The sequence below is a fragment of the Mesoplodon mirus genome (assembly GCF_964341445.2).
Source record: "Mesoplodon mirus genome assembly, chromosome: 3".
Classification (NCBI taxonomy): Eukaryota; Metazoa; Chordata; class Mammalia; order Artiodactyla; family Ziphiidae; genus Mesoplodon; species Mesoplodon mirus.
This window is the reverse complement of record NC_138978.1, coordinates 5,746,261-5,768,061: the sequence shown is the minus strand read 5'-3', so window position 1 is coordinate 5,768,061 and position 21,801 is coordinate 5,746,261. Positions and strand designations below refer to the sequence as shown.

At 38.9% G+C, this 21,801-nt stretch overlaps 1 protein-coding gene across 6 annotated transcripts in view; it reads right to left on the bottom strand.

The window, feature by feature from the left end:
• PER3 (period circadian regulator 3) overlaps window positions 1-21,801 on the bottom strand; it is a 71,175-nt gene that overhangs the window by 10,271 nt on the left and 39,103 nt on the right. For 4 of the 6 annotated variants that reach the window (XM_082612524.1, XM_082612527.1, XM_082612525.1 and 1 more), the window contains 5 exons: window positions 15,547-15,789; window positions 14,539-15,209; window positions 13,050-13,161; window positions 1,413-1,596; window positions 692-842 (listed from right to left, as the gene is read on the bottom strand). In XM_082612524.1, coding sequence (XP_082468650.1) covers window positions 692-842; window positions 1,413-1,596; window positions 13,050-13,161; window positions 14,539-15,209; window positions 15,547-15,789 — 1,361 coding nt within the window. The remainder of the gene's footprint in view (window positions 1-691; window positions 843-1,412; window positions 1,597-13,049; window positions 13,162-14,538; window positions 15,210-15,546; window positions 15,790-21,801) is intronic. The other 2 variants (XM_082612529.1, XM_082612526.1) reach the window with 2 other exon arrangements.

The following is a 21,801-nucleotide window of genomic DNA, read 5'->3' as shown; positions in this document are numbered from 1 at the left end:
CCTGAACCCCCTGAGGATACAAAAATCTATGGATGCTCAAGTCCTTATATAAATGACTTGGTACAGCCAGCCCTCTGCACTCGAGGGTTCCGCATCCTTGGATCCAACCAACTACAGATTGAAATTTGAACCGTGGATATAGAGGGCTGAGTGTACAAATTATTTAGTATCTGTATACCTCACTTTGTTGTTACTGGTAAAGCAGGGATAATAACACCTACCACAGAAGCAATTGTGAAGATTAAGATTCTCAGTGGGATTATGCAATGCACAGTCGGCCCTCTGTATCTGCAGGTTCCACATCCACAGACTCAACCAACCATAGATCGAAAATATTTTGGGAAAAAAATTCCAGAAAGTTCCAAAAAGCAAAACTTAAATTTGCAGTGCACCAGCAACTATTTACATAGAATGTACGTTGAATTTCCAACTGTTTAAATAGCATTTACATTGTATTAGGTATTATAAGTAATCTGGAGATGATTTAAGGTATACGGGAGGACGTGCATAGGTTACAAGCAAATATTACGTCATTTTACATGAGGGACTTGAGCATCGGCAGATTTTGGTACCCCAGGGGGTCCTGGAACTAGTCCCTTGCAGAAAACGAGGGATGACTGTACACTAAGCGCCCAGAGCACTACCTGGCACAAAAACAGCAACACGTGACAGCTGTGATTACTGGGCTTACCTGGATGTCTATTTCCTGAGGGATCGTCTGGCTCTGAATCCAGGAATGCACAGTGGCCAGCTCCTCCCTCTGTCCGTGAGAAAACTGCGGCTGCCGCCGCCTCATGCTTGCCAGCTTTTCTAGGTCTTCTTTCAGTACAATTTCTTTAACCCTGAAAACAAACAAACAAACAAAACCTTCACAGTCCTAAATAAGGCACAGGGTTCTTATCTTGTGACCTAAGAACAGCACTTCTTTTTACTTTGTAATATACTTTATATTTCTTGTTACTATGTGACATACACATCAAAAATAGAACAACTGACTCATTTCTTTGTCAGATTGGTAAAGCTAGGCCTCTTTCTCTTGATGGAAAATACCTGTATAGTGTTTTAATGAGTCATATGGAAGAAACAGATTTCCTTTACGTCTTCTCTTCTTTTAGAATGAGAGAAAAAAAGTCCAGGCTCTAAAAAAAGTTCTCGTACCTGTGGGCTGTCTTGGAAAGCAGTGCCTCGCTTTGTTTTCTTGTCTCAGGACACATAACATATTTATATTGTCACGACCACTACAACCATTGTTTTAAGAAACCTTTGTCTTTTGACTTCAAATAAATGAATCTGAAAATACATTTCTCTAAGGATATGTATAAAAACATTAAAAATCACTTTGTATTAAAAAACACACTTAAGAAACCATAAAACGCTTATATAAAGGTGGGTCTTCTAACATGCTTTCTTACCTCTCAGGCACCTGATATGTCATCAGAACGCACTCAGGTGTCTGTTCTATCATTCTCCAGATGGACTCTTCAGCTAAGTCGGGAAATGTTTCTTTCTTCTGTACATTCTGAGATTGCTGCCCATTTTGAAAGATTTCAGAAGAATAATCACTAGTAGCAAAGTTTATACTGCTGCCATTGCTTCCTATCAAAAATCAACAACAAAAAAATTTAAAAATTCCTGTCAGGGGCTGATTTGCCAAACTGGCCCTCATTCTTCAAAGACTTTGGCAACTAGCTGGTAGGGTCCTTCACCACTCAGCGCAGCCATCATCCCAGGTCACCTCAGCCTTCCAGTTCCTCCATCTTCCCAAGATCTCCTTCTCAGTCTTCCTGAACTATCTGCTCCCCAAGGACATTCCTTGTTTGTTCTCATCACCCACGACTGCTCCATCTCCAGCTCCGTCTCCAAAACCACCAACCTCTCAGCTTCAATTTCTCGTTTGCTTGTTCAACTGTTCCAACTACAAATTGGGAACAGTGCCTCAGCCATTCTGCTTAGAGCCCAAAGCCCACCATTCATTCAGTAGCACTCTGCAATACCTGAGACTTCTTTTTCCCTTTCATTGTCCACAACTATCAAAATGTAACTCTGATAAAGCCACTTATCAGTTCCGTTCTTATCTAAGCCCAAGTAGCCAAAGGCATAGAGAAAGTCATATATAACAGGGTGCATTGGTTCTACAGGAAATTCATCACCACCAGAGGCTCATCACAAAGCCCGTAAGGCTGGTACAGTCCTGCGGTCAGCACACTAGTCTATCCCCAGCAGGATTATCTTCTACTCCTCTATTTCCTCCCTCACTCTCACCTATTTTATAAGAAAAGAAAAAGGAAGCCACTAGGAAGGAAATTCATCATCCTGATACCAAACATAAACTTACTCATATCTACATTCTCTCCTCACCGTCCTCCTGTTATAACAGAGAAGCCAGCCATTCATCCCAAGGCCCATCGCTTTATTATGGCTGTTATGGAGCCTCATGGATCATTCCTTTCCCATCTTGCATGTGACCCTTCAAGGTCCTTCTCATTGACTTTGGAACAATTAAAACAAAACAAAACAAAGTACCTCTCTAATTTTTTAAAAAAGGGTATGGGTAAACATAAAAGACATTTTTCCTCATTAGAAAAATCTCACTAAAAGGTAATTGTTTAAGGCAAAAACAGTAAAACTTCTATTGTGGGGTTTATAATACATGTTGCAGTAAAGTGTATGACAGAAATGGCACAAAAGAGGGGAAATGGAAGTACTCTGTTTTAAGGTTCTTAGACATAAAGTGATAGAATAGGTATAATATGTGAAGGTAAACTGGGATAAGTAAAAGATGCATGTGTAAATCCTAGAGCAATGACTAAAAATAAAAAAAGGAAAAAAGGAGAAAAAAAGAGAATAGCTGGGAGGCCAATAATGGAGAGAAAATGGAATCATTAAAAATACACAATTAACCCAAAAGGAGGAGGGGAAGAGAAAAAAGGAAGAAAGGGCAAATGAGACAAACATAAAACAAGTAGCAAGATGGAAGATTTAATTTAAACCTGATCATATCAATAATCATATTAAATGTAAATGGCCTAAGTACTCCAATTAAAAGTCAGAGACTGTCACATAAAGAAGCAATACCCAACCATACACTGGTTACCAGAAATCAACTTTAAATATAAAGACACAGATAAAAGTAAAAAGATGGAAAAAAATATGCCATGTAAACACTATCAAAATAAAGCTGGAGGAGCTACACTGGTATCAGACAAAGTGGACATCAAGCAAGGTACATTTCATAATAGAGAAATCAATTCATCAAAAGCACATAATCTTAAATGTGTATGCAACTAATAAAAGAGTTTCAAAATACATGAAGCAAAAACTGATTGAACAGCAAGAAAAAAATAGACAAATTCACAATTATAGGTGGACATGTTAACAGCCCTATCTTAATAACTGAGAAAACAAGTAGATAGAAAATCAGTTAGGATGTAGAAGCCTGAATCAACATTATCAGCCAACTTGACCAAATTTACATTTACAGAAGATGCTACTCAACAACTGCAGAACACACATTCTTTCCAAGTGCATATGAAACATTTATCAAGACAGACCAAATTCTGGACTATTAAACAAGCCTCAGTGAATTAAAAAATATACAAAGAATGTTGTCTGACTGCAATTAAGTTAGAAACCAATAAAATACCTGGAAAATCCCCAAATATTAGGAAATAAATACATGTCTAATAACACATGGTCAAAGAAGAAAACATAAGGGAAATTATAAAATATTTTGGACTGAATGAAAATGAAAACACTCATAAAAAAATTTGAGGGATGCAGCTAAAGCTGTGCTTAGAGGGCAATATAAAACCTTAAATGTTTATATTAGAAGGGGAAAAAAGGGTCTCAAATCAATGCTCTAAGCTTCCACCTTAAGAAATTAGAAAAAGAGTGAATAAAATCCAAAGTAAACACATGAAATAATAAAGATTAGAGCAGAAATCAATACAAGACCAAAAAAATAGCAAATAAACCCAATGAGATCAAAAGTTGATTCCTTGAAACGTTAATAAAAGTGGTAAACATAGAGCCAGAATAAGGAAAAAGTAATAATATCAGCAAATAGGAGACATTAGTATAAATTCTAAAGACATTAAAAGGATAGGGACTATTATAAATAACTTTATGCCAATAAATTCAACAACTTAGATGCAATGGACAATGGATTTGTATCATCTTGAATGATACAAATTACCAAAGATCATTCAAGAAGAAATAGATAACCTGAGTCTATTAACCATGTCTATTAAAAAAAATCAAATTTGTTTTTAAAAACCCTTTCATAAAGAAAACTTCAGGCCCAGATAGCTTCACTGGTGAATTCTACCAACGATACTAAGGAAGATATAGTATCAATTCAATACAAACTCTTCCAGAAAACAGAAGAGGAGGGAACAGTGCCCAACTCATTTCTTTTGTTAGGCCAGTATTACCCTGATACCAAAACCAGATAAAGACATCGTAAGAAAAGAAGACAATGGACCAATATTTCTCATAATAGGTGCAAGAATCCTTAAAATATTAGGATATAGAATCCGGTAATATATAAAAAGGATAAAATAGCATGACCAAATACAAGGTTAATTTAATATTTGAAAATTAGTTAATGTAATTCACCATATTAACAGAACAAGGGAGAAAAACCATATGGTTAATCTCAGTAGAGGCAGAAGGGCTTCCCTGGTGGCAGGGGTTAAGAATCTACCTGCTAAGGCAGGGGACACAGGTTCGAGCCCTGATCTGGGAAGATCCCACATGCCGCAGAGCAACTAAGCCCGTGTGCCACAACTACTGAGCCTGAGCTTTAAAGCCCGCAAGCCACAACTACTGAGCCCGCGTGCCATAACTACTGAAGCCCTCGTGCCTAGAGCCCATACTCCACAACAAGAGAAGCCACCGCAATGAGAAGCCCGTGCACTGCAACGAAGAGTAGCCCCTGCTCGCCACAACTAAAGAACGCCCACATGCAGCAACGAAGACCCAATGCAGCCAAAAATAAATAAATAAATAAATAAATTAATTTTAAAAAATAGATGCAGAGAAAGCATCTCTGTAAATCTGCAGCAGAAAGGAACTTCCTCAATCTTACTGAAGGCCATTTAAGGAAAACCTACATTTAACATCATACTTACTGAAACTGTGACAGATTTCCCCCTAAGACGATGAACAAGGCAAGAATGTCTGTCTAACCACTTCTATTCAATACAGTAAGTCCCCTACATACGAACGAGTTCCGTTCTGAAAGCATGTTCCTAAGTCCAATTTGTTTGTAAGTCCAACAAAGTTAGCGAGGTACCCAAATAACACAATCGGCTATATAGTACTGCGCTGTAATAGGTTTATAATACCTTTCACACAAATAATGCATAAAAAACAAAAAATAAAGAAAACATTTTTAATCTTACAGTACAGTCCCTTGAAAACTACAGCAGTCCAGTACAACAGTTGGCATCCAGGGGCTGGCATCGAGTGAACAGGAAAGAAGAGCTACTGACTGAAGGAGGGAGAGGAGGTGGGAGATGGTAGAGTTGAAGGGCCGTCAGCAGTAGGAGATGGAGGGCAAGCTACAATGTCACTCACGCCTGATGCTGACGGAACGCACGTTCCCACCTTTGAAAATTCGCAACTTGAAGGTTCATATGTAGGGGACTTACTGTACTGTATTGGGGGTCCTAGCCAGTCCAAAAAGGAAAGGCAAATAAATTAAAGTATACAGATCAGAAAAGAAAAAGTAAAACTATAGCAAGTTTTGAGAATACAAGTTTGAAACACAAAATTTGATTGGCTTTCTATATGCTAACAACAAGCAATTGGAAATTGAAATTTTAAAATGCCATTTACAATAGCATCAAAATTATGAAATCCTTAGTGATAAATTTAGCAAAGTAAGTGTAACCTGTACACTGAAAACTACAAAACATTGCTGAGAAAAATTAAAGACCTACATAAATAGAGAAACAGATCACACTCGTGGATCAGAGGACTCAATACTGTTAGGATAATAATTCCTCCCACATTGGTCAGTAGGTTGAACATGATGTCAATCAAAATCCCAGCAGGCTTTTGTGTAGGAATTAAGACACTGATTCTACAACTTATTTACTTTTAAATCATTTTTTTTATTGAGGTAGCATTGGTTTATGACATTTATAAGTTTCATGCGTACATTGTTATTTCTACTTCTGTATACACTACAGCGTGCACATCTCCAAAAATGTAGTTTCCATTACCAGTTTACCCCCTTTACCCCCTTAGCACCCCCCTTTCCCTCTGGTAACCACTATTCTGTTCTCTGTAACTACAGAGTATTTGCTTTTGTGTTTTTCTTCATTTTTTTTGGTCTGTTTGTTTTTTATATTCTACACGAGTGAAATCATACAGTATTTGTCTTTCTCCTCTGCTTTATTTCACCTAGCATAATACCCTCGAGGTCCATTCATCTTGTTGCAAATGGCAAGGTTTCCTCTTTTTTATGGCTTAATAGTACTCCATTGTGTGTACTGTACATAGATGTATTTTAAACTTTTTAAACTATATTTAATAGATATCACTTCTTTATCCATTCCTCCACTGATGGGCACTTACGTTGTTTCCATATCTTGACTACTGTAACTAATGCTGTGATGAACACAGGGATGCATAAAGTCTTTCTGAATTAGTGTTTTCATTTTCTTTGGCTAAATACCCAGAAGTGGAACAGCTGGATCATACTGCAGTTCTATTAATTTCCTGAGGAGTCTCCATATGTTTTCCTTAGCAGCAACACCAATTTACATTCCCACCCACAGTGTATGAAGGTTTTCTTTTCTTCACATCCTTACCAATACTTGTTATTTCTTGCCTTTTGATAACAGCCATTCTAATGGATATGAGGTGATAATCTCTCTTTTTTTTTTTTTTTTTTTTTGCGGTACGTGGGCCTCTCACTGCTGTGCCCTCTCCCGTTGCAGAGCACAGGCTCCAGACGCGCAGGCTCAGTGGCCATGGCTCACGGGCCCAGCCGCTCCGCGGCATGTGGGATCTTCCTGGACCGGGGCACGAACCCGTGTCCCCTGCATCGGCAGGCGGACTCTCAACCACTGCACCACCAGGGAAGCCCCACAATAGGTTTCTGTACTTTGATTTTGTACCCTGCAAATTTATTATATTCATTTATTATTTCTAGCAGCTTTTTTTGTGTGTGTGGAATCTTTAGGGTTTTCTATATATAAAATCATATCATCCACAAATCGTGTTAGTTTTCCTTCTTCTTTTACAATTTGGATGCCTTCTGTTTCTTTTTCTTGCCTAATTGCTCTGCCTAGGACTTCCAATACTATGTTGAGTAAGAGTGGTGAGAGTTGGCATCCTTGTCTTCTTCCTGATCTTAGAAGGATAGCTTTCAGCTTTTCACCACTGAGTATGATGTTAGCCGTGGGTCTGTCATACATGGTCCTTACTATGTTGAGGTATGTTCCTACTATACCCATTTTATAGAGAGTTTATAAAAATTATAAATAGATATTGAATCTTGTCAAATGTTTTTTCCGCATCTCTTGAGATGATCATCTGATTTTTATCCTTCTTTCTGTTAATCACAGTGTTTCACATTGACTGATCTGTGGATGCTGAACCATCCTTGCATCCCTGGAATAAATCCCACTTGATCATGATGTATGATCCTTTAAATGTATTTGCTAACCTTTTTTGAGGATTTTTACATTTAGGTTCATCAGAGATATTGGCCTGTAATTTTCTTTTTGTGTGTGCTGTCCTTGTCTGGTTTTGGCATCAGGCAATGATGGCCTTGTAAAATGAGTTGGAAAGTGTTTCCCCCTCTTCAGTTTTTTGGAAGAGTTTTGAAAAGCATAGGTATTAAACTTTCTTTGAATGTTTGGGAGAATTCACCTGTGAAGTTGTCTGGTCCTTGACTTCTGTTTTTTTTGGGACGTCTTTGATTACTATTTCATTCTCTTTACTAGTAATCAATCTACCAAGATTTTCCATTTCTTCATGATTCAGTCTTAGAAAGCTGTATGATTCTAAGAATTTGTCCATTTCTTCTAGGTTGTCCAGGTAGTTGGCATGTAGCTGTTCACAATATACTCTTCTAATCCTCTGTATTTCTATGGTATCGTATTTCTCCTCTTTCACTTCTTGTTTTCTTTATCAGAGCTTTATCCCTTTGTTTCTTAGTGAGTCTAGCTAAAGGTTTGTCAATTTTGTGTCTATTTTATTTCTTGACTCTGATCTTTATGTCCTTCCTTCTACTGAATTTGGGCTTCATTTGTTCTTCTTTTTCTAGTTCCCCTGGGTGTACAGTTAGATTGTTTGATATTTTTCTTGTTTCTTGAGGTAGGCCTGGATTGCTATAAGCTTTCTTCTTAGTATTGTTTTTGCTGCATCCCATAGGCTTTGACATGTTGTATTGTCATTTGTCTTCAGGTATTTTTTGATTTCTCCTTTGATTTCTTCATTGACTCAATAGTTGTTCAGTAGCATGTTGTTCAGCCTCTACATATTTGTGAGTTTTCCAGCTTTCTTCTCATAGTTGATTTGTAGTTTCACACCACTGTGATTAGAAAAAATACATTATATGATTTCCATCTTCTTAAATGCACTGAGACTTGTTTTGTGTGCCAACAGATGATCTATCCCTGAGAAAGTTCTATGTGGACTTGAGAAGAATGTGTATTCTGCTACATTTGAATTGACTGTACAAATCCATGAATCCATCTGGTCTAATGTTTCAGTTAAGGTCACTGTTTCCTTGTTCACAGGATATCTATTCATTGATGTAAGAGGAGTTTTAAAGTCCCCTACTATTATTGTGTTGCTGCAAATTTCTCTTTTTAGGTCTGTTAATTATTGCTTTGTATACTTTAATGCTCCTATGCTAGGTGCATAAATATTAATAACTGTTATATCTTCCTGATGACTTGTCCCCTTCATCATTATATAATGTCCATCTTGTCTCTTGTTACCTTTTTTGGCTTGAAGTCTATTTTGTCTGATATATGTATGGCTATACCACTTTCTTTTGGCTGCCATCTGCTTGGAGTATCATCTTCCACCCCTTCTTTTGTGTCTATGTTTGTCTGTTGAGCTGAGATGGGTCTCTGGAGGCAGTGTATAGTTGGGTCTTGTTTTGTAATCCATCCAGCCACTCTGTGTCTTTTGACTGATGAATTCAATTCATTTACACTTACGGTGATTATTGGCAAATGAGGACTTAGTACTGCCTTTTAGTCTTTTGTTTTCTGGTTGCTCTATTTCCCCATTGTTTCTTTTCCTTGTGTTTCTGTCTGCCATTTTGGTTTGGTGGTTTTGTATTATGTTTTTCTCAGTTTCCTTTTTTTTTTTTATGTTTCGTGTCTCTGCTCTAGATTTATGTTTTGTGGTTACCATGAGGTTTGCATAGAATATCTCATAGATAAAATAGTCCTTTATATGCTGAGAGCACCTTATCTTCACTTTCCTATACAGGTCTGTCCTTTTCATCTTCCCCTTTTATGTTCTAGTTGTCATAAATTATCCCTTTTTAAGTTGTGAGTTTGTTACCATATTGAAGTAGCTATAGTTATTTTTACTGCTTTCCTTCTTTTTAACTTTTATGCTGTAATAATGTGTTTAAAAACCTATTCTGACTGAGTTGTGATTTTTCTGATTCTATTTTACCTAACTCAAGGTTTTGTGCACTTTTGCCTTTTCATTTCAGGCAGAAGAGCTGCTTTGAACATTTCTTGTAAGGCAGGTCTAGTGGTGATGAACTTCCTCAGCTTTTGTTTGTTTGGGAAAGCCTTTATTTCTCTTTCATATCTGAAGGGTAACTTTGCTGGATAGAGTATTCTTGGCTGACAGATTTTATATTTCACTATTTTGAGAATGTCATTCCACTCCCTCTTGGCCTAGAGTGTTTCTGTTGAGAAAACTGCTGATAGCCTAATGGGGGTTCCTTTGCAGGTTATCATCCTTTTTCCCCTGGCTGCCTTTGAAATTTTCTTTGCCATTGACTTTTGACAGTTTTAATATGATGTGTCTTGGAGAAGAAGGTCTTTTTGTCTTGAGGTAGTTAGGTGTTCTCTTAGTTTCATGGACTTGTATATCCAGTTCCTTCCCCACGCTTGGGAAGTTCCCACTTATTATTTCTTTATATTCTCTATTTAGACTTAATTTTTGCCATTTTAATTGCAGTGTGCCTCCGTGTGGTCCTCTTTGTGATTCTCTATTCTTCTTGGACTTGGATATGTTTCCTTTCCCAGGTTAGGGATATATTCAGCTATTATATCTTCAAATATGTTCTCTGCCCCTTTCTCTCTCTCTTCTCTTTCTGGAACCTCAAAAATGTGAATGTTAGTATGCCTGGTGTTGTGCCAGATGTCTCAAACTGTCCTCACATCTTTTTATTCTTTTTCCTGTTCATCTTCAGTGATTTCCACTACTCTGTCTTCCACCTCACTGGTACATTCCTCTGTACCATTTTGTCTACTGTTGATTCCTTCTAGTGTCTTTTTCATTTCAGTGATTGTATTCTTCACCTCTGTTTGGTTGTTCTTTATATTTTCTAACTGCTAAAAACTTCTAATTTCTCTCTCTTTTCATCCACTCTTCTTCTGAGTTCTCTGATCATCTTTACAATCATTACCTTGAACTCTTTCTTGGGTAGATGGACTATCTCCACTTCACTTAGCTCTTCTGGGGTTTAAATCTTATTCCTTTGCTTGGAACATGTTCCTCTGTTGCCTCATTTTGCTGAACTTGCTGTTTTTATTTCTGTGTATCTGGTAGGTTGGTTGCTGGTGTGGGGGCTAGGTCCATAGGCTACATACGGGTCTGTGGTTGTCCTGGGGTTGGTGTTCGCCCACTGTTGGGTGAGGCTGGTTCCAAGGCTAGAACAGGCTCACTGGTGGCTGGGATAGGGGATTCTGGGTCTGGTGCGTGCCCGTTGGTAAGGTGGAGCTAGGTCCCAGGGTCTCTGCGTGCAGGGCACTCAGTGTTCCAGATCTAGTGCCTGCCCAGTGGTGTGTAGAGCCTGGTCCTTGGCCCTCTGGTGGGCAGGGCTGTGTTCAGGGGAAGGTGTGGGCTCAGGGGGTCTTAAGGCTGACTGTCTGCTGTTGGGTGGGGCTGTGTCCCTGCCCAGTTAGTTGCTTGGCCTGAGGCGTCCCAGTCCTGGTGCCTTAGGGCTGGGGGGCGTGGTGGCGCTGGGTCCTGTGGTTAATAAGCTACAACAAGGATTCCCAAATGGCACTTGCCAGCAACAGAATCCATGTGGCAGAACGAGCTCCCAGAAATGGCTGCCACCAATGCCTATGTCCCCAGGGATGAGCTCCAATTAATTGCTTCCTGCCTCTTGGGGAGACTCTCCAAGATCAGCATGTGGGTCTGACCCAGGTTCCTTTCAGATTACTGCTTCTGCTCTGGGTCCTGGAGCAGGTGAGATTCTGTGTGAGCCTTTTAAGAGTGGAGTCTCTATTTTCCACAGCCCTCTGGCTCTCCCAAAAGTAAGCACTGCTGGGCTTCAAAGCCAAAAGTTCTGGGGGCTCATCTTCCTGGAGTAGAACCCCCAGGCTGGGGGGCCCAATGTGGGACTCAGACTTTTTGCTCTTTGGGGAGAACCTTGCAATTGTAATTATTCTTCCATATGTGGGTCACCCACCCAGCGTATGGGTCTTGCCTATACTGCAACTCCCCACCACCTACCCATCTTGTGGTTCCTTCTTTAAATCTTTAGTTGTAGAAGATCTTCTGCAGTAGGTTCTGGTCTTTTTCATCGACAGGTGTTCCATAAATAGTGGCAATTCTGGTGTGCCTATGAGGGGAGGTGAGCTCACACCATATATAAAAAGTAACTAAAAACGGATCTCAGACTTAGCCATATAGAAGCTTAATCTCTAAAATTTCCAAGAGAAAACAGGAGACCATCTTAGTGACTTCTAGTTAGGCAAGGACTTCTTTAAAAAGGACATAAAAGGCACAAGTTACAAAAGAAAAAACTGATAAACTGAACTTCATCAAAATTTTAAAACATTTGCTCTTCAAAACGAAGATAAAAATAAAAGATCAAAAAAAAGGGCAAGGAACACAACAGGGAAGAAATGTTTGCAAAACAAGTATTTGATAACAGACTTGCATCCAGAATGTATACAGAACTCTTACTACTCAATAAAAAAACTAACAAATCACTGCTCCAAAACAAGCAACAGATGTGAACACATATGAATGGCAAATAATACACAAGAAGACAGCCATCACCATTAATCAACAGTCACTAAAACCACAATGAGGTATCACTGTGTATACACTGGAATGGCTAAAATTTAAATGATGGACAATACCCAGTGTTGGCCAGGATGCGTTGCAATCGGAGCTCTCATACGTGGCTGATAGGAATGCAAACGGTACAGCCACTTTGGAAAACAGTTGGCAGTTTCTTATAAAGTTAACCATATACTTACCATGTGACCTAGCAATTTCACTCTGAGGTATCTACCCAAGAAAAATGAAAACATATGTCCACAAAAAGACTCATACACTAATGTCCACAGCAGCATTATTTATAACAGCCCCAAACTGGGAACAACCGAATAACCATCAACTGATGAATCACTATCCATACAATGTAATTCCACTTGGCAATAAAAAGGAACAAATTACTGATATACACAATAAGGATGAATCTCAACAGCACTATGCTGACATAAAAGACTGCAAACTGGATGACTCGATCTATATGAAGTTACAGGAAAAGCAGCATTAAAGTGACAGAAAGCAGATCAGTGCTTGCCAGGAGGTGGAGGATCAGGGTGGCAGACAGACTGCGAACGGTCACAGTCTGGAAACGTTCTATATGGTGACGGTGGTGGCGGTTACACTAATGTAGACAATCTGTGAGAATTCTTGATTTGTACCTCTAAATTTGGTGAATTTATTGTATGTAAATATACCCCAATAAAGCTTACAAAAAGAAAAAAAAATACTTTACTTTCATGCCAGGACCAAAACCAGAGAGCCTGTTACCTAGTCACCTCCTGACCACAGAGTGTGAAGAATGTGTCATTTTGATCCACTACCTGCTGCTGCAGAACCAGTTCCCGGCGGAGAAGCCTCGTGCAGTGACACTGTAGACAGTTCACTGGTAGTAAAATGATCGTTCTTATTCTCACTGTTGAGACTGACAGGCTGCTAGAAAATAAGGACACAAGAAAAGATTTGAACATCTCAAGCATCCTGTTACAAAATAACTGGCAGATCTTCAACTTCACATGTTAAACAGAAAAAAAGATATATACATAACCGAGAAGTAAAACATTTTCAGCCTGCCCCCAGGAATGTGGTCAAAATTCCTTTATTTATAATATTAAAGATACTACTGCTTTTTGAGCACCTATTACATTCCAGGAACCATACAGGTATGTGCTTTATTATTATTTTTTGTCATTCAGAACACATATATTGAACACTTTATATGTTCTAAGAATTGTTCAAAACACTAGTAATATAATAGTGAACAAAACCATGTTCCAGCTATCCTGAGCTTATACTGCATGGGGAGAAGGGCTATATAAATATTACTTAATTTAGTCCTCAGAAAAAGCCATGAAGTCTTAATCTTTCCATTTTTCAAATAAGAAAGCAAAGGCATAGAAAGGTTAAATAACTTGTGTAAGATAAGCCACCTAACCTGTGGCAGAGCTGGGATTGGAAGCCAGGTCTGATTCCGTAGCCCAGGCTTTGCATTAGATTTCTAGCAAGTGTACTAATATCAGGCTTTCAAAATTGAGCATACTTTCTTGATTTGGATCATCAGATTCTGAACATTTGTTTAAAATCATTATTATACCTTGAAGGGAAGACTGAAGAAAAACTTCGTGTAAATATTCACACTTGTCTTGGATCCCATACCTAAGTATAGGAAAGTCTTATCCCAAAGTGTAACCTGACAAGTAAATCTGAGAATGCCTTTTTAGGTAAAGAGATGAAAAGTTAAAGGAAAGTGACCAAAAACTTTTCGTTTTAAAAAATGACATGTGTAAATATAAAACTATATAAACTGACTACTTTACTGATAATTAATGACAAAAATGAGCTCCTACCCCCTCCATACAGACCTGGTGTCCTACAACTGTGTGTGAAAAAGTAAAATTGCTAAATTCATGTCTTATCAGTATGGCTTGTTCCTGTCTAACTAGCCCATAACCCCAGTTGTAAGTAAGAAAACACATTTTATAGGCAATGCACACTTGAGTTTAATACCTGGATATCAAATTTTAAAGCAGAGGGGAAATCCAGTTCACAAAGAAAATCTGAAAGCTGGCACTTTGGGGAAAACCTCGCAAAGTATGTAAGAACTCAGGACACAGCAGATTCTTTCACTGCAGCTTTTTAAATGGAGTCTGAAGGATATACTGCATGTTTCTGCAGAACAAAGTCTCAACCTCAGCTGTAATACAGTTACCCATCTAGGCCATTAGTCTTGAGCCTCAGTGCAAAAACCTTAATTTTAACAAGAGGACGCACATTTATTTTCTCTCTTGTGTGTTGAAAGTTAGTGTCACTTACATACTCAGCTTCTGGGGATGCACAGGATCTGGGCCTGTCCTCCTGCAGCAGGTCGAGCTGGAGCGGGGAGCTGCTCTTTGAGTTAATGAGGGGGTGCCGTTCATTCTGGGTCCCCCACTTTCCCTCGCCGCTCCTTTGGCTGATGGCTGAAGGTGGTGGGCCTGGATTTGGAGCCACTGCTGATACCGAGGAGGGTATTTCAGAAGAGCCTGCTGCTCCCAAGAATGGATATGGGGAGAATGGTGGTAACAAGAGAGGACAGATAGGGGGGTCATGCAGGAAGATGTTCATAAAAGTATCTAAGCAAGCAGAGGGCAGAGCTGGGAAAGACTGCAAGCCATTGGGGAAAGGCGGCTCAGGCAGACTCTGCAGCGCAGTTTCTGAGGCTGCACGTTCTCTCCCCAGGGAGGTCACGGTTGGGAGGGGAAGGGCTTGGACGAGGCAAGGTGCCTGGCTGGGAACCACCACTGCAGCCGGGAGCGATGGGCCAGAGGCATGAGGACAGGAGGCGGAGGAAGGGCACCAGGGCTGTCCATCCTGGGCCTCTCCTACGAGGTGGGGACAGAAGCCATCCTTAGTGCCCTTGCTGTCCAGCCACATGAGCAGCTTCTTACGCTTGTGCTTCCCCTTCCTGCAACCAGCGGATCGGGTAGGCTTGGAAGCAGAATCTCCTGAAGGGTAAAGAGGAAGGCGTGTTATAGAAAACTAACCCAGAACGGAAGAGAAGGGCAATGTTGATAGATAATTCTAAGTAGATTTTACAAGGAATAAACATTGGCCGATAGTAACTATGTCCACTACAGGGATGACAGAAAATCACTCTAAAAAGATGAACGAGATCCTGGGTAAAAGCTGTTGCTATAAAATAAACTTATTTCAGTATCTCTCAATCAGTTTCTTACAAGCAAAACGCCTATACTCCACTCCGTATCTCCCAGTACTCACGTATGATTTATAAATTTGACAACTATGTTGATAAAAGGAATATATTTTTAAAAATTTAACTACCTTGAACATCTGAATATTTAGCTTTGCTTCTGCTTTCTTGCTGAAGGTAGGAGCTGTAGGGCGATGACAGAATCTTGTCCCGGAATTGATCCACGTAACTCTGCTCTTCCTTCTGCGTGTGGGCTGACAGCACAGCCTTTGTGAGCCCTGTGTGTTTAAACTTTTCTGAGGCCAGTGGAGCTGGGTGTGTGCTGAGGGTCCAGGGCTCACAGGGCAGGATGCCAAGCTCTGCTGGACTCAATTCTGATGAAGTGGAGGAAGACAGATTTAATTTTAACTCCTACCAGTTTTTTTGCATTTATTTACTTTCACTAATTTAGTTATCTTTCAATAAACGTTTACAATCATTACAACAGCTGGAACATAGAACCTTCATCAATCTAGCAGATAAATTTTCCATTTTTCTGCCTTTCTTTATACTCTTTGTACACTTGTATATATGTTTTAGAGTTGTAATACTCAATGTGCATACTTATTTAAATCTTGCTTTCATTGTAAATATTCTTTTCTCTCCCTGAATTCTCCAAGAAATTGTTATGTTTGGATTTATTTTTCTTAATATGTAATATATCCCTGTGGTTCAAAAATCAGCATGTATTAGAAAGACATTTAGTAGCTTCTCCCTATCCCTGTACACAATCTGCCTAGTTCTCATTTATTCTCCCCACAGAAAACCATTTCTTTTATTTCCTTATATATCTGTCTACTTTCTTTACACATCTATAAATAAGCATGAATACAGATTCTTATTCCTCACCTCCATGTTTACCCAAACGGCATATAATCTTGTACACTAGCCTGCAATGTGTTTTTTCATTTAACAATATCCCTTTTATCAGTGCATCACATATGATGTATTTATGACTTTTTACTAAAGTAAGCATCTGTAGATGGATGCTGAGTTGCTTCTAAACATTACTTCTTCCAGGTACAAAAGACTTTATGGTGGACACTGGTGGGTTCTCCCAGCGTCCATTCCACCTCTCTCCTGCTGTGTGGTACTGAGGTGTGGGTGGGCATGTACCCATTCCACTTCCAGAAACAGGCGCTGACTAGTCTAAGTCAACACAGTGGAAGGACTTCGGATTTTGGCCAAGATGGAGGAACAGGGACTAGACTGACCTTCCCACCTGAAACAACCAGGAAGGGACTAAATATATGAAACAATAAGTTCCAAGACACTGAACATCAGGTAACAAAGGAGAGTGACTCCTAAGGGATGGAAAACAAGGTGAGCCCCACCTCTGCCCAGCTTACTGCCTTGAGAGTTTCTGAGGAGCAAGGTGGGGAAACCAGGTGAGCCGCGTGGGCTCCCTGAGGGCAGAGGCAGAGCTGAGAGTCTGGGGAGGCCACGGTGGCTGGAGTTTTCAGGAAGGGAAGAGGACTCCAGACAGCTGCAGGGACCCCCGAGTCCTCACCAGTGCACAGATGGGAGGAAAAAAATCGCCTGAAAGGATCAGACCGAACAGCCAGACTAGAAAAATCTCATAATCCATGGGCATTGGGTAGTAGAATGCTCTGAAGGGTCTTGCCTCAGTAGCAGAGAAGAATTAGGCCTACCCTACACTGCTCTGGTCCTGCCTAACCAATTTTAAAAGCAAAGCCTGAAAAGACCAATCTGTTTCCACATAGCTTAACTGGCTCCCAGAATAAAGCTCAACGGTGCTCACAGCAATACAGAAATATTCAGCACCCTATCACAGTATCTGGCATCCAATCAAAGACTAGGCATGCAAAGAAGCAGGAAAATACAACCCACAATAAGGAGAAAAATTAATCAAGCAAAACCAACCCTGGGCTGGCAGAGATGTTAGAATTGGCAGATAGAACATTAATAGTTATTGTACTGTATTCCATATAGCCACAGGGAAGATTAAATATGTTATATAAAGACATGGAAGATATATTAAAAAACATCCAAACAGAACTTCTGGAAATGAAAACTAAAATATGTGAGATGGAAAATATACTGAATGGAAATAACAAGATTAGATATTGCAATAGAAAATACTAGTGAACCTGACGACATAGCAACAGAGACTGTCCCAAAATGAAACAAAGACCTAAAAAATTGAAAAAGACTTAAATGAACAGAGCATCAGTGGACTGTGAGACAACTTCAAGCAGCCTATATACCTATAACTTGAGTCCCAGAAAAAGAGGAAACAGAAAAAATATTTTAAAAATAACAGAAAACATTTTTTTCTACTTGATGGAAACTATAAACCTACAAATCCAAGAAGCTCAATGAACTCCAAGCACAAAAAGACATGAAGAACACTACATCATGGACATCACAATCAAATTCTTTTTTAAAAAATTAATTAATTAATTAATTTTTGGCCATGTTGGGTCTTCATTGCTGTGTGTGGGCTTTCTCTAGTTGCAGTGAGCAGGGGGCTACTCTTCACTGTGGTGCGCGGGCTTCTCATTGCGGTGGCTTCTCTTGTTGTGGAGCACAGGCTCTAGGTGTGCGGGCTTCAGCAGCTGTGGCACGTGGGCTTCAGTAGTTGTGGCATGCGGGCTCAGTAGTTGTGGCTCATGGGCTCTAGAGCGCAGGTTCAGGAGTTGTGGTGCACGGGCTTAGCTGCTCCACGGCATGTGGGATCTTCCTGGACCAGGGATCAAACCCATGTCCCCTGCATTGGCAGGCAGATTCCTAACCACTGCACCACCAGGGAAGTCCCTCAAATTCTTGAAATTAATGATGAGGAGAAAATCTTACAAGTAGCCAGAAAAAAGACATGCAAACAGTACATATGACAGCAGACTTCCTGTCAGAAACAATGCAAATGAGAAGACAGTGGAGCAGCATCTTTAAGGTACTGAAAGATAAACACTGTCAACCTAGAATTCTACGCTCTGATAAAATGTCTTTAAAACAAGAAGGTGAAATAAAGACGTTTTCAGACATACAAAAATGGGAAGAACTCATCATCAGTAGACCTGTACTACAAGAGATAGAAAAGGAATGCCCTCAGGCAGAAGGAGAGTGATATCAGATGAATCTACATAAAGGAATGAAAAGCACTGGAAGAGATAACTACAGGGGTAGACATTTAAATCTCTTTCAAAGATAATAACTATGTAAGTAAGCATAATAACAATGTAGTGTGGGATTTCTACCACATGTAGAAATATATGCCAATAGACAAAGGCCAAAGCGGGGAACTGGAAGTATAGTACTTTAAAGTTCTTATACTATGCATTAAGTGGTATAATATCTCTAGAAGATAGACTGGCAAAAATTAAATATATACATCATAAAGTCTAAGCAACCACTAAAATAAAGCCCACATTAAATACCAAGACATACATAGGTTAAAAGTAAAGGGTGGAAAAAGATATAACATGTTAACACTAATCAAAAAAAAAAAAAAAAAAAAAAAAAGGGCTTCCCTGGTGGCGCAGTGGTTGAGAATCCGCCTGCCGATGCAGGGGACACGGGTTTGTGCCCCGGTCCGGGAGGATCCCACATGCCGCGGAGCAGCTGGGCCCGTGAGCCATGGCCGCTGAGCCTGTGAGTGCAGAGCCTGTGCTCCGCAACGGGAGAGGCCACAGCAGTGAGAGGCCCGTGTACCGGAAAAAAAAAAAAGCTGGAGTGAATATAGTAACATAAGACAAAGTATATTTTAGAGCAAAGAATAGACAAGGGATAAGAAGGTCATTTCACAATGATAAAAGGATTAAATTCATCAAAAGGACACAGCAATTCTAAACATTTATGCACAAAGTAACAAAGCTTCAAAACGCATGAAGCAAAAACTGATAAAATGGCAAGGAGAAATAGACAAGCCCACAATTACAGCCAGAGACTTCAACACTCCTCCTGAGGTACAACAAGTATTCAGAAAACTGGGGGATAGAGAAGACTTGAACAAGACTATCAACCAACCTGACCTAGTTTATACACTGGGCAGAATAAACATCCTTTTCAAGTGCATACAGAACATTTACCAAGACAGACCATATACAGACCATAAAACAAGCCTCAATAAATTTAAAAGAATTCAAGTTTTGTATTTTCTCTGACCAAAATGGGATTAAATTAGAAATCAGTAACATAAAGAAGTCTGGAAAATCTCTAAATATGCTTTCTAAATAATATATGATGATATATATATATGACATATGTGATAATGTAAATGATTTCAAAGAAGATATAAAAAGGGATATTAGGCAGCATTTGAACATGATGAAAATGAAATGAAATACATCAAAATGTATGAAATGCAGCTGAGAGTAAAAGGAAAATTTACACTAAAATCCACTAGGGAAGAAGTATCTGAAATCAATGACTTCAGCTTCCATTTTAAGAAACTGGAAAAACAAGAGCAAGGTTAAACAAAAGTAAGCAGAAGAAAGGAAATAATAAAGGTCAGAGTAAAAATCTGTTAAGTATTGTAGAAAACAAAAAAATAATAAAGAGAAAATCAATAAAATTTTAAGCTGGTTCTTTGCAGAGAGCAGTAAAATTGATTAAACTCTAGCAAGACTGATGATGAAAAGAAGAGCAGATATAAGTTACCAATTTCAGAAATGAGAGGAAACATCACTAGAGACCCTACTATCACTAGACATCAAAAGAATAATAAGGGAACATTATAAACAACTTTTTCCAATAAACTTGACAACTTAGACAAAATCGACCAGTTCTTTGGGACATACACACTAACAAAGATCACTCAACAAGAGGTAGAAAACCTGAATAGCCCCATATCTATTTAAAAAATTGAACTTGTAGTTAAAAACTTCTCCACCAAGAAAACTTCAAGCCCAGATGGCTTTACTGGTGAGTTTGAGCAAACATTTAAGGAAGAAAAAATACCAATCCTACATAAAGTCTTCTAGAAAACTGAAGAGAACAAAACACTTCCCAGCTCATGCTATGAGGCCAGGAGTATCCTGATACCAAAACCAAAGTCATTAAAACAAAAACAAGCAAAATGACAGACCAATAGCTCTCATAAACATAGATCTTGAAATCCTTATGAAAATTTTAGCAAAATGAATCCAATATATAAAAAAGGAAATACATCACGACCAAGTGGGGTTTAACCCAGGAATGCAAAGATATTTTAACATTTAAAATTGAAGAAGACACAAATATATGGAAGGATATTTCGTGCATATGGATTGGAAGAATTAATATTGTTAAAATGTCCATATTACCCAAAGCAATATACAAATTCAAGGCAATCTCTATCAAAATTCCAATAGCATTTTTCAGAGAAACAGAACAAACAGTCGAAAAATTTGTATGGAAACATCAAAGACCCTGAACAGCCAAAGCAATCTTGAGAAAGAAGAACAAAACTTTTGCACAGCAAAGGAAACAATCAACAAAATGAAAAGGCAACCAAATGAATGGGAGAAAATATGTGCAAATCATATATCTGGTAAATGGCTAATATCCAAAATATATAAAGAACTCATACAATTCAACAGCCAAAAAAATAAGCAATCTGATTTAAAAATGGGCAGAAAACCTAAAAAGACATTTCTCCAAAAAAGACATACATATGGCCAAAAAGCACATGAAACGATGCTCAACGTCACTGATTATTAGAGAAATGAAAATCAGAACTACAATGAGGTGTCACCTCACACTGGTGAGAATGGCCATCATCAAAAGGTCTACAAATAATAAATGCTGGAGAAGGTGTGGAGAAAAGGGAACGCTCCTACACTGTTGGTGGAAATGTAAAATTGATACAGCCACTATGGAGAACAGTATGGAGGTTCTTTAAAAACTAGAGTTGCCATATGATCCTGCAATCCCACTCCTGGGCATATATCCAGAAAAGACAAAAACTGCAAAAAGATACATGCACAGCAGTGTTCACAGCAGCAGTATTCACAATAGCCAAGACATGCAAGCAACCTAAATTTCCATCGACAGAGGAAAGGATAAAGAAGATGTGGTATATATACACAATGGAATATTACACAGTCATAAAAAAGAATGAAATAATGCCATTTGCAGCAACATGGATGGACCCAGAGATGATCATACTGACTGAAGTAAGACAGAGAAAGACAAATATCTTATGATGTCACTTACATGTGGACTCTAAAAAAATGATTAAATGAACTTATTTACAAAACAGAAACAGACTCACAGATTTAGAACACAAGCTTATGGTTACCAAACGGGAAAGGTTGGGGAGGAGGAGGGATAAATTAGGAGGTTGGGATTAACATATACAAACTACTATATATAAAACAGATAATCAACAAGGACCTATGTATGGC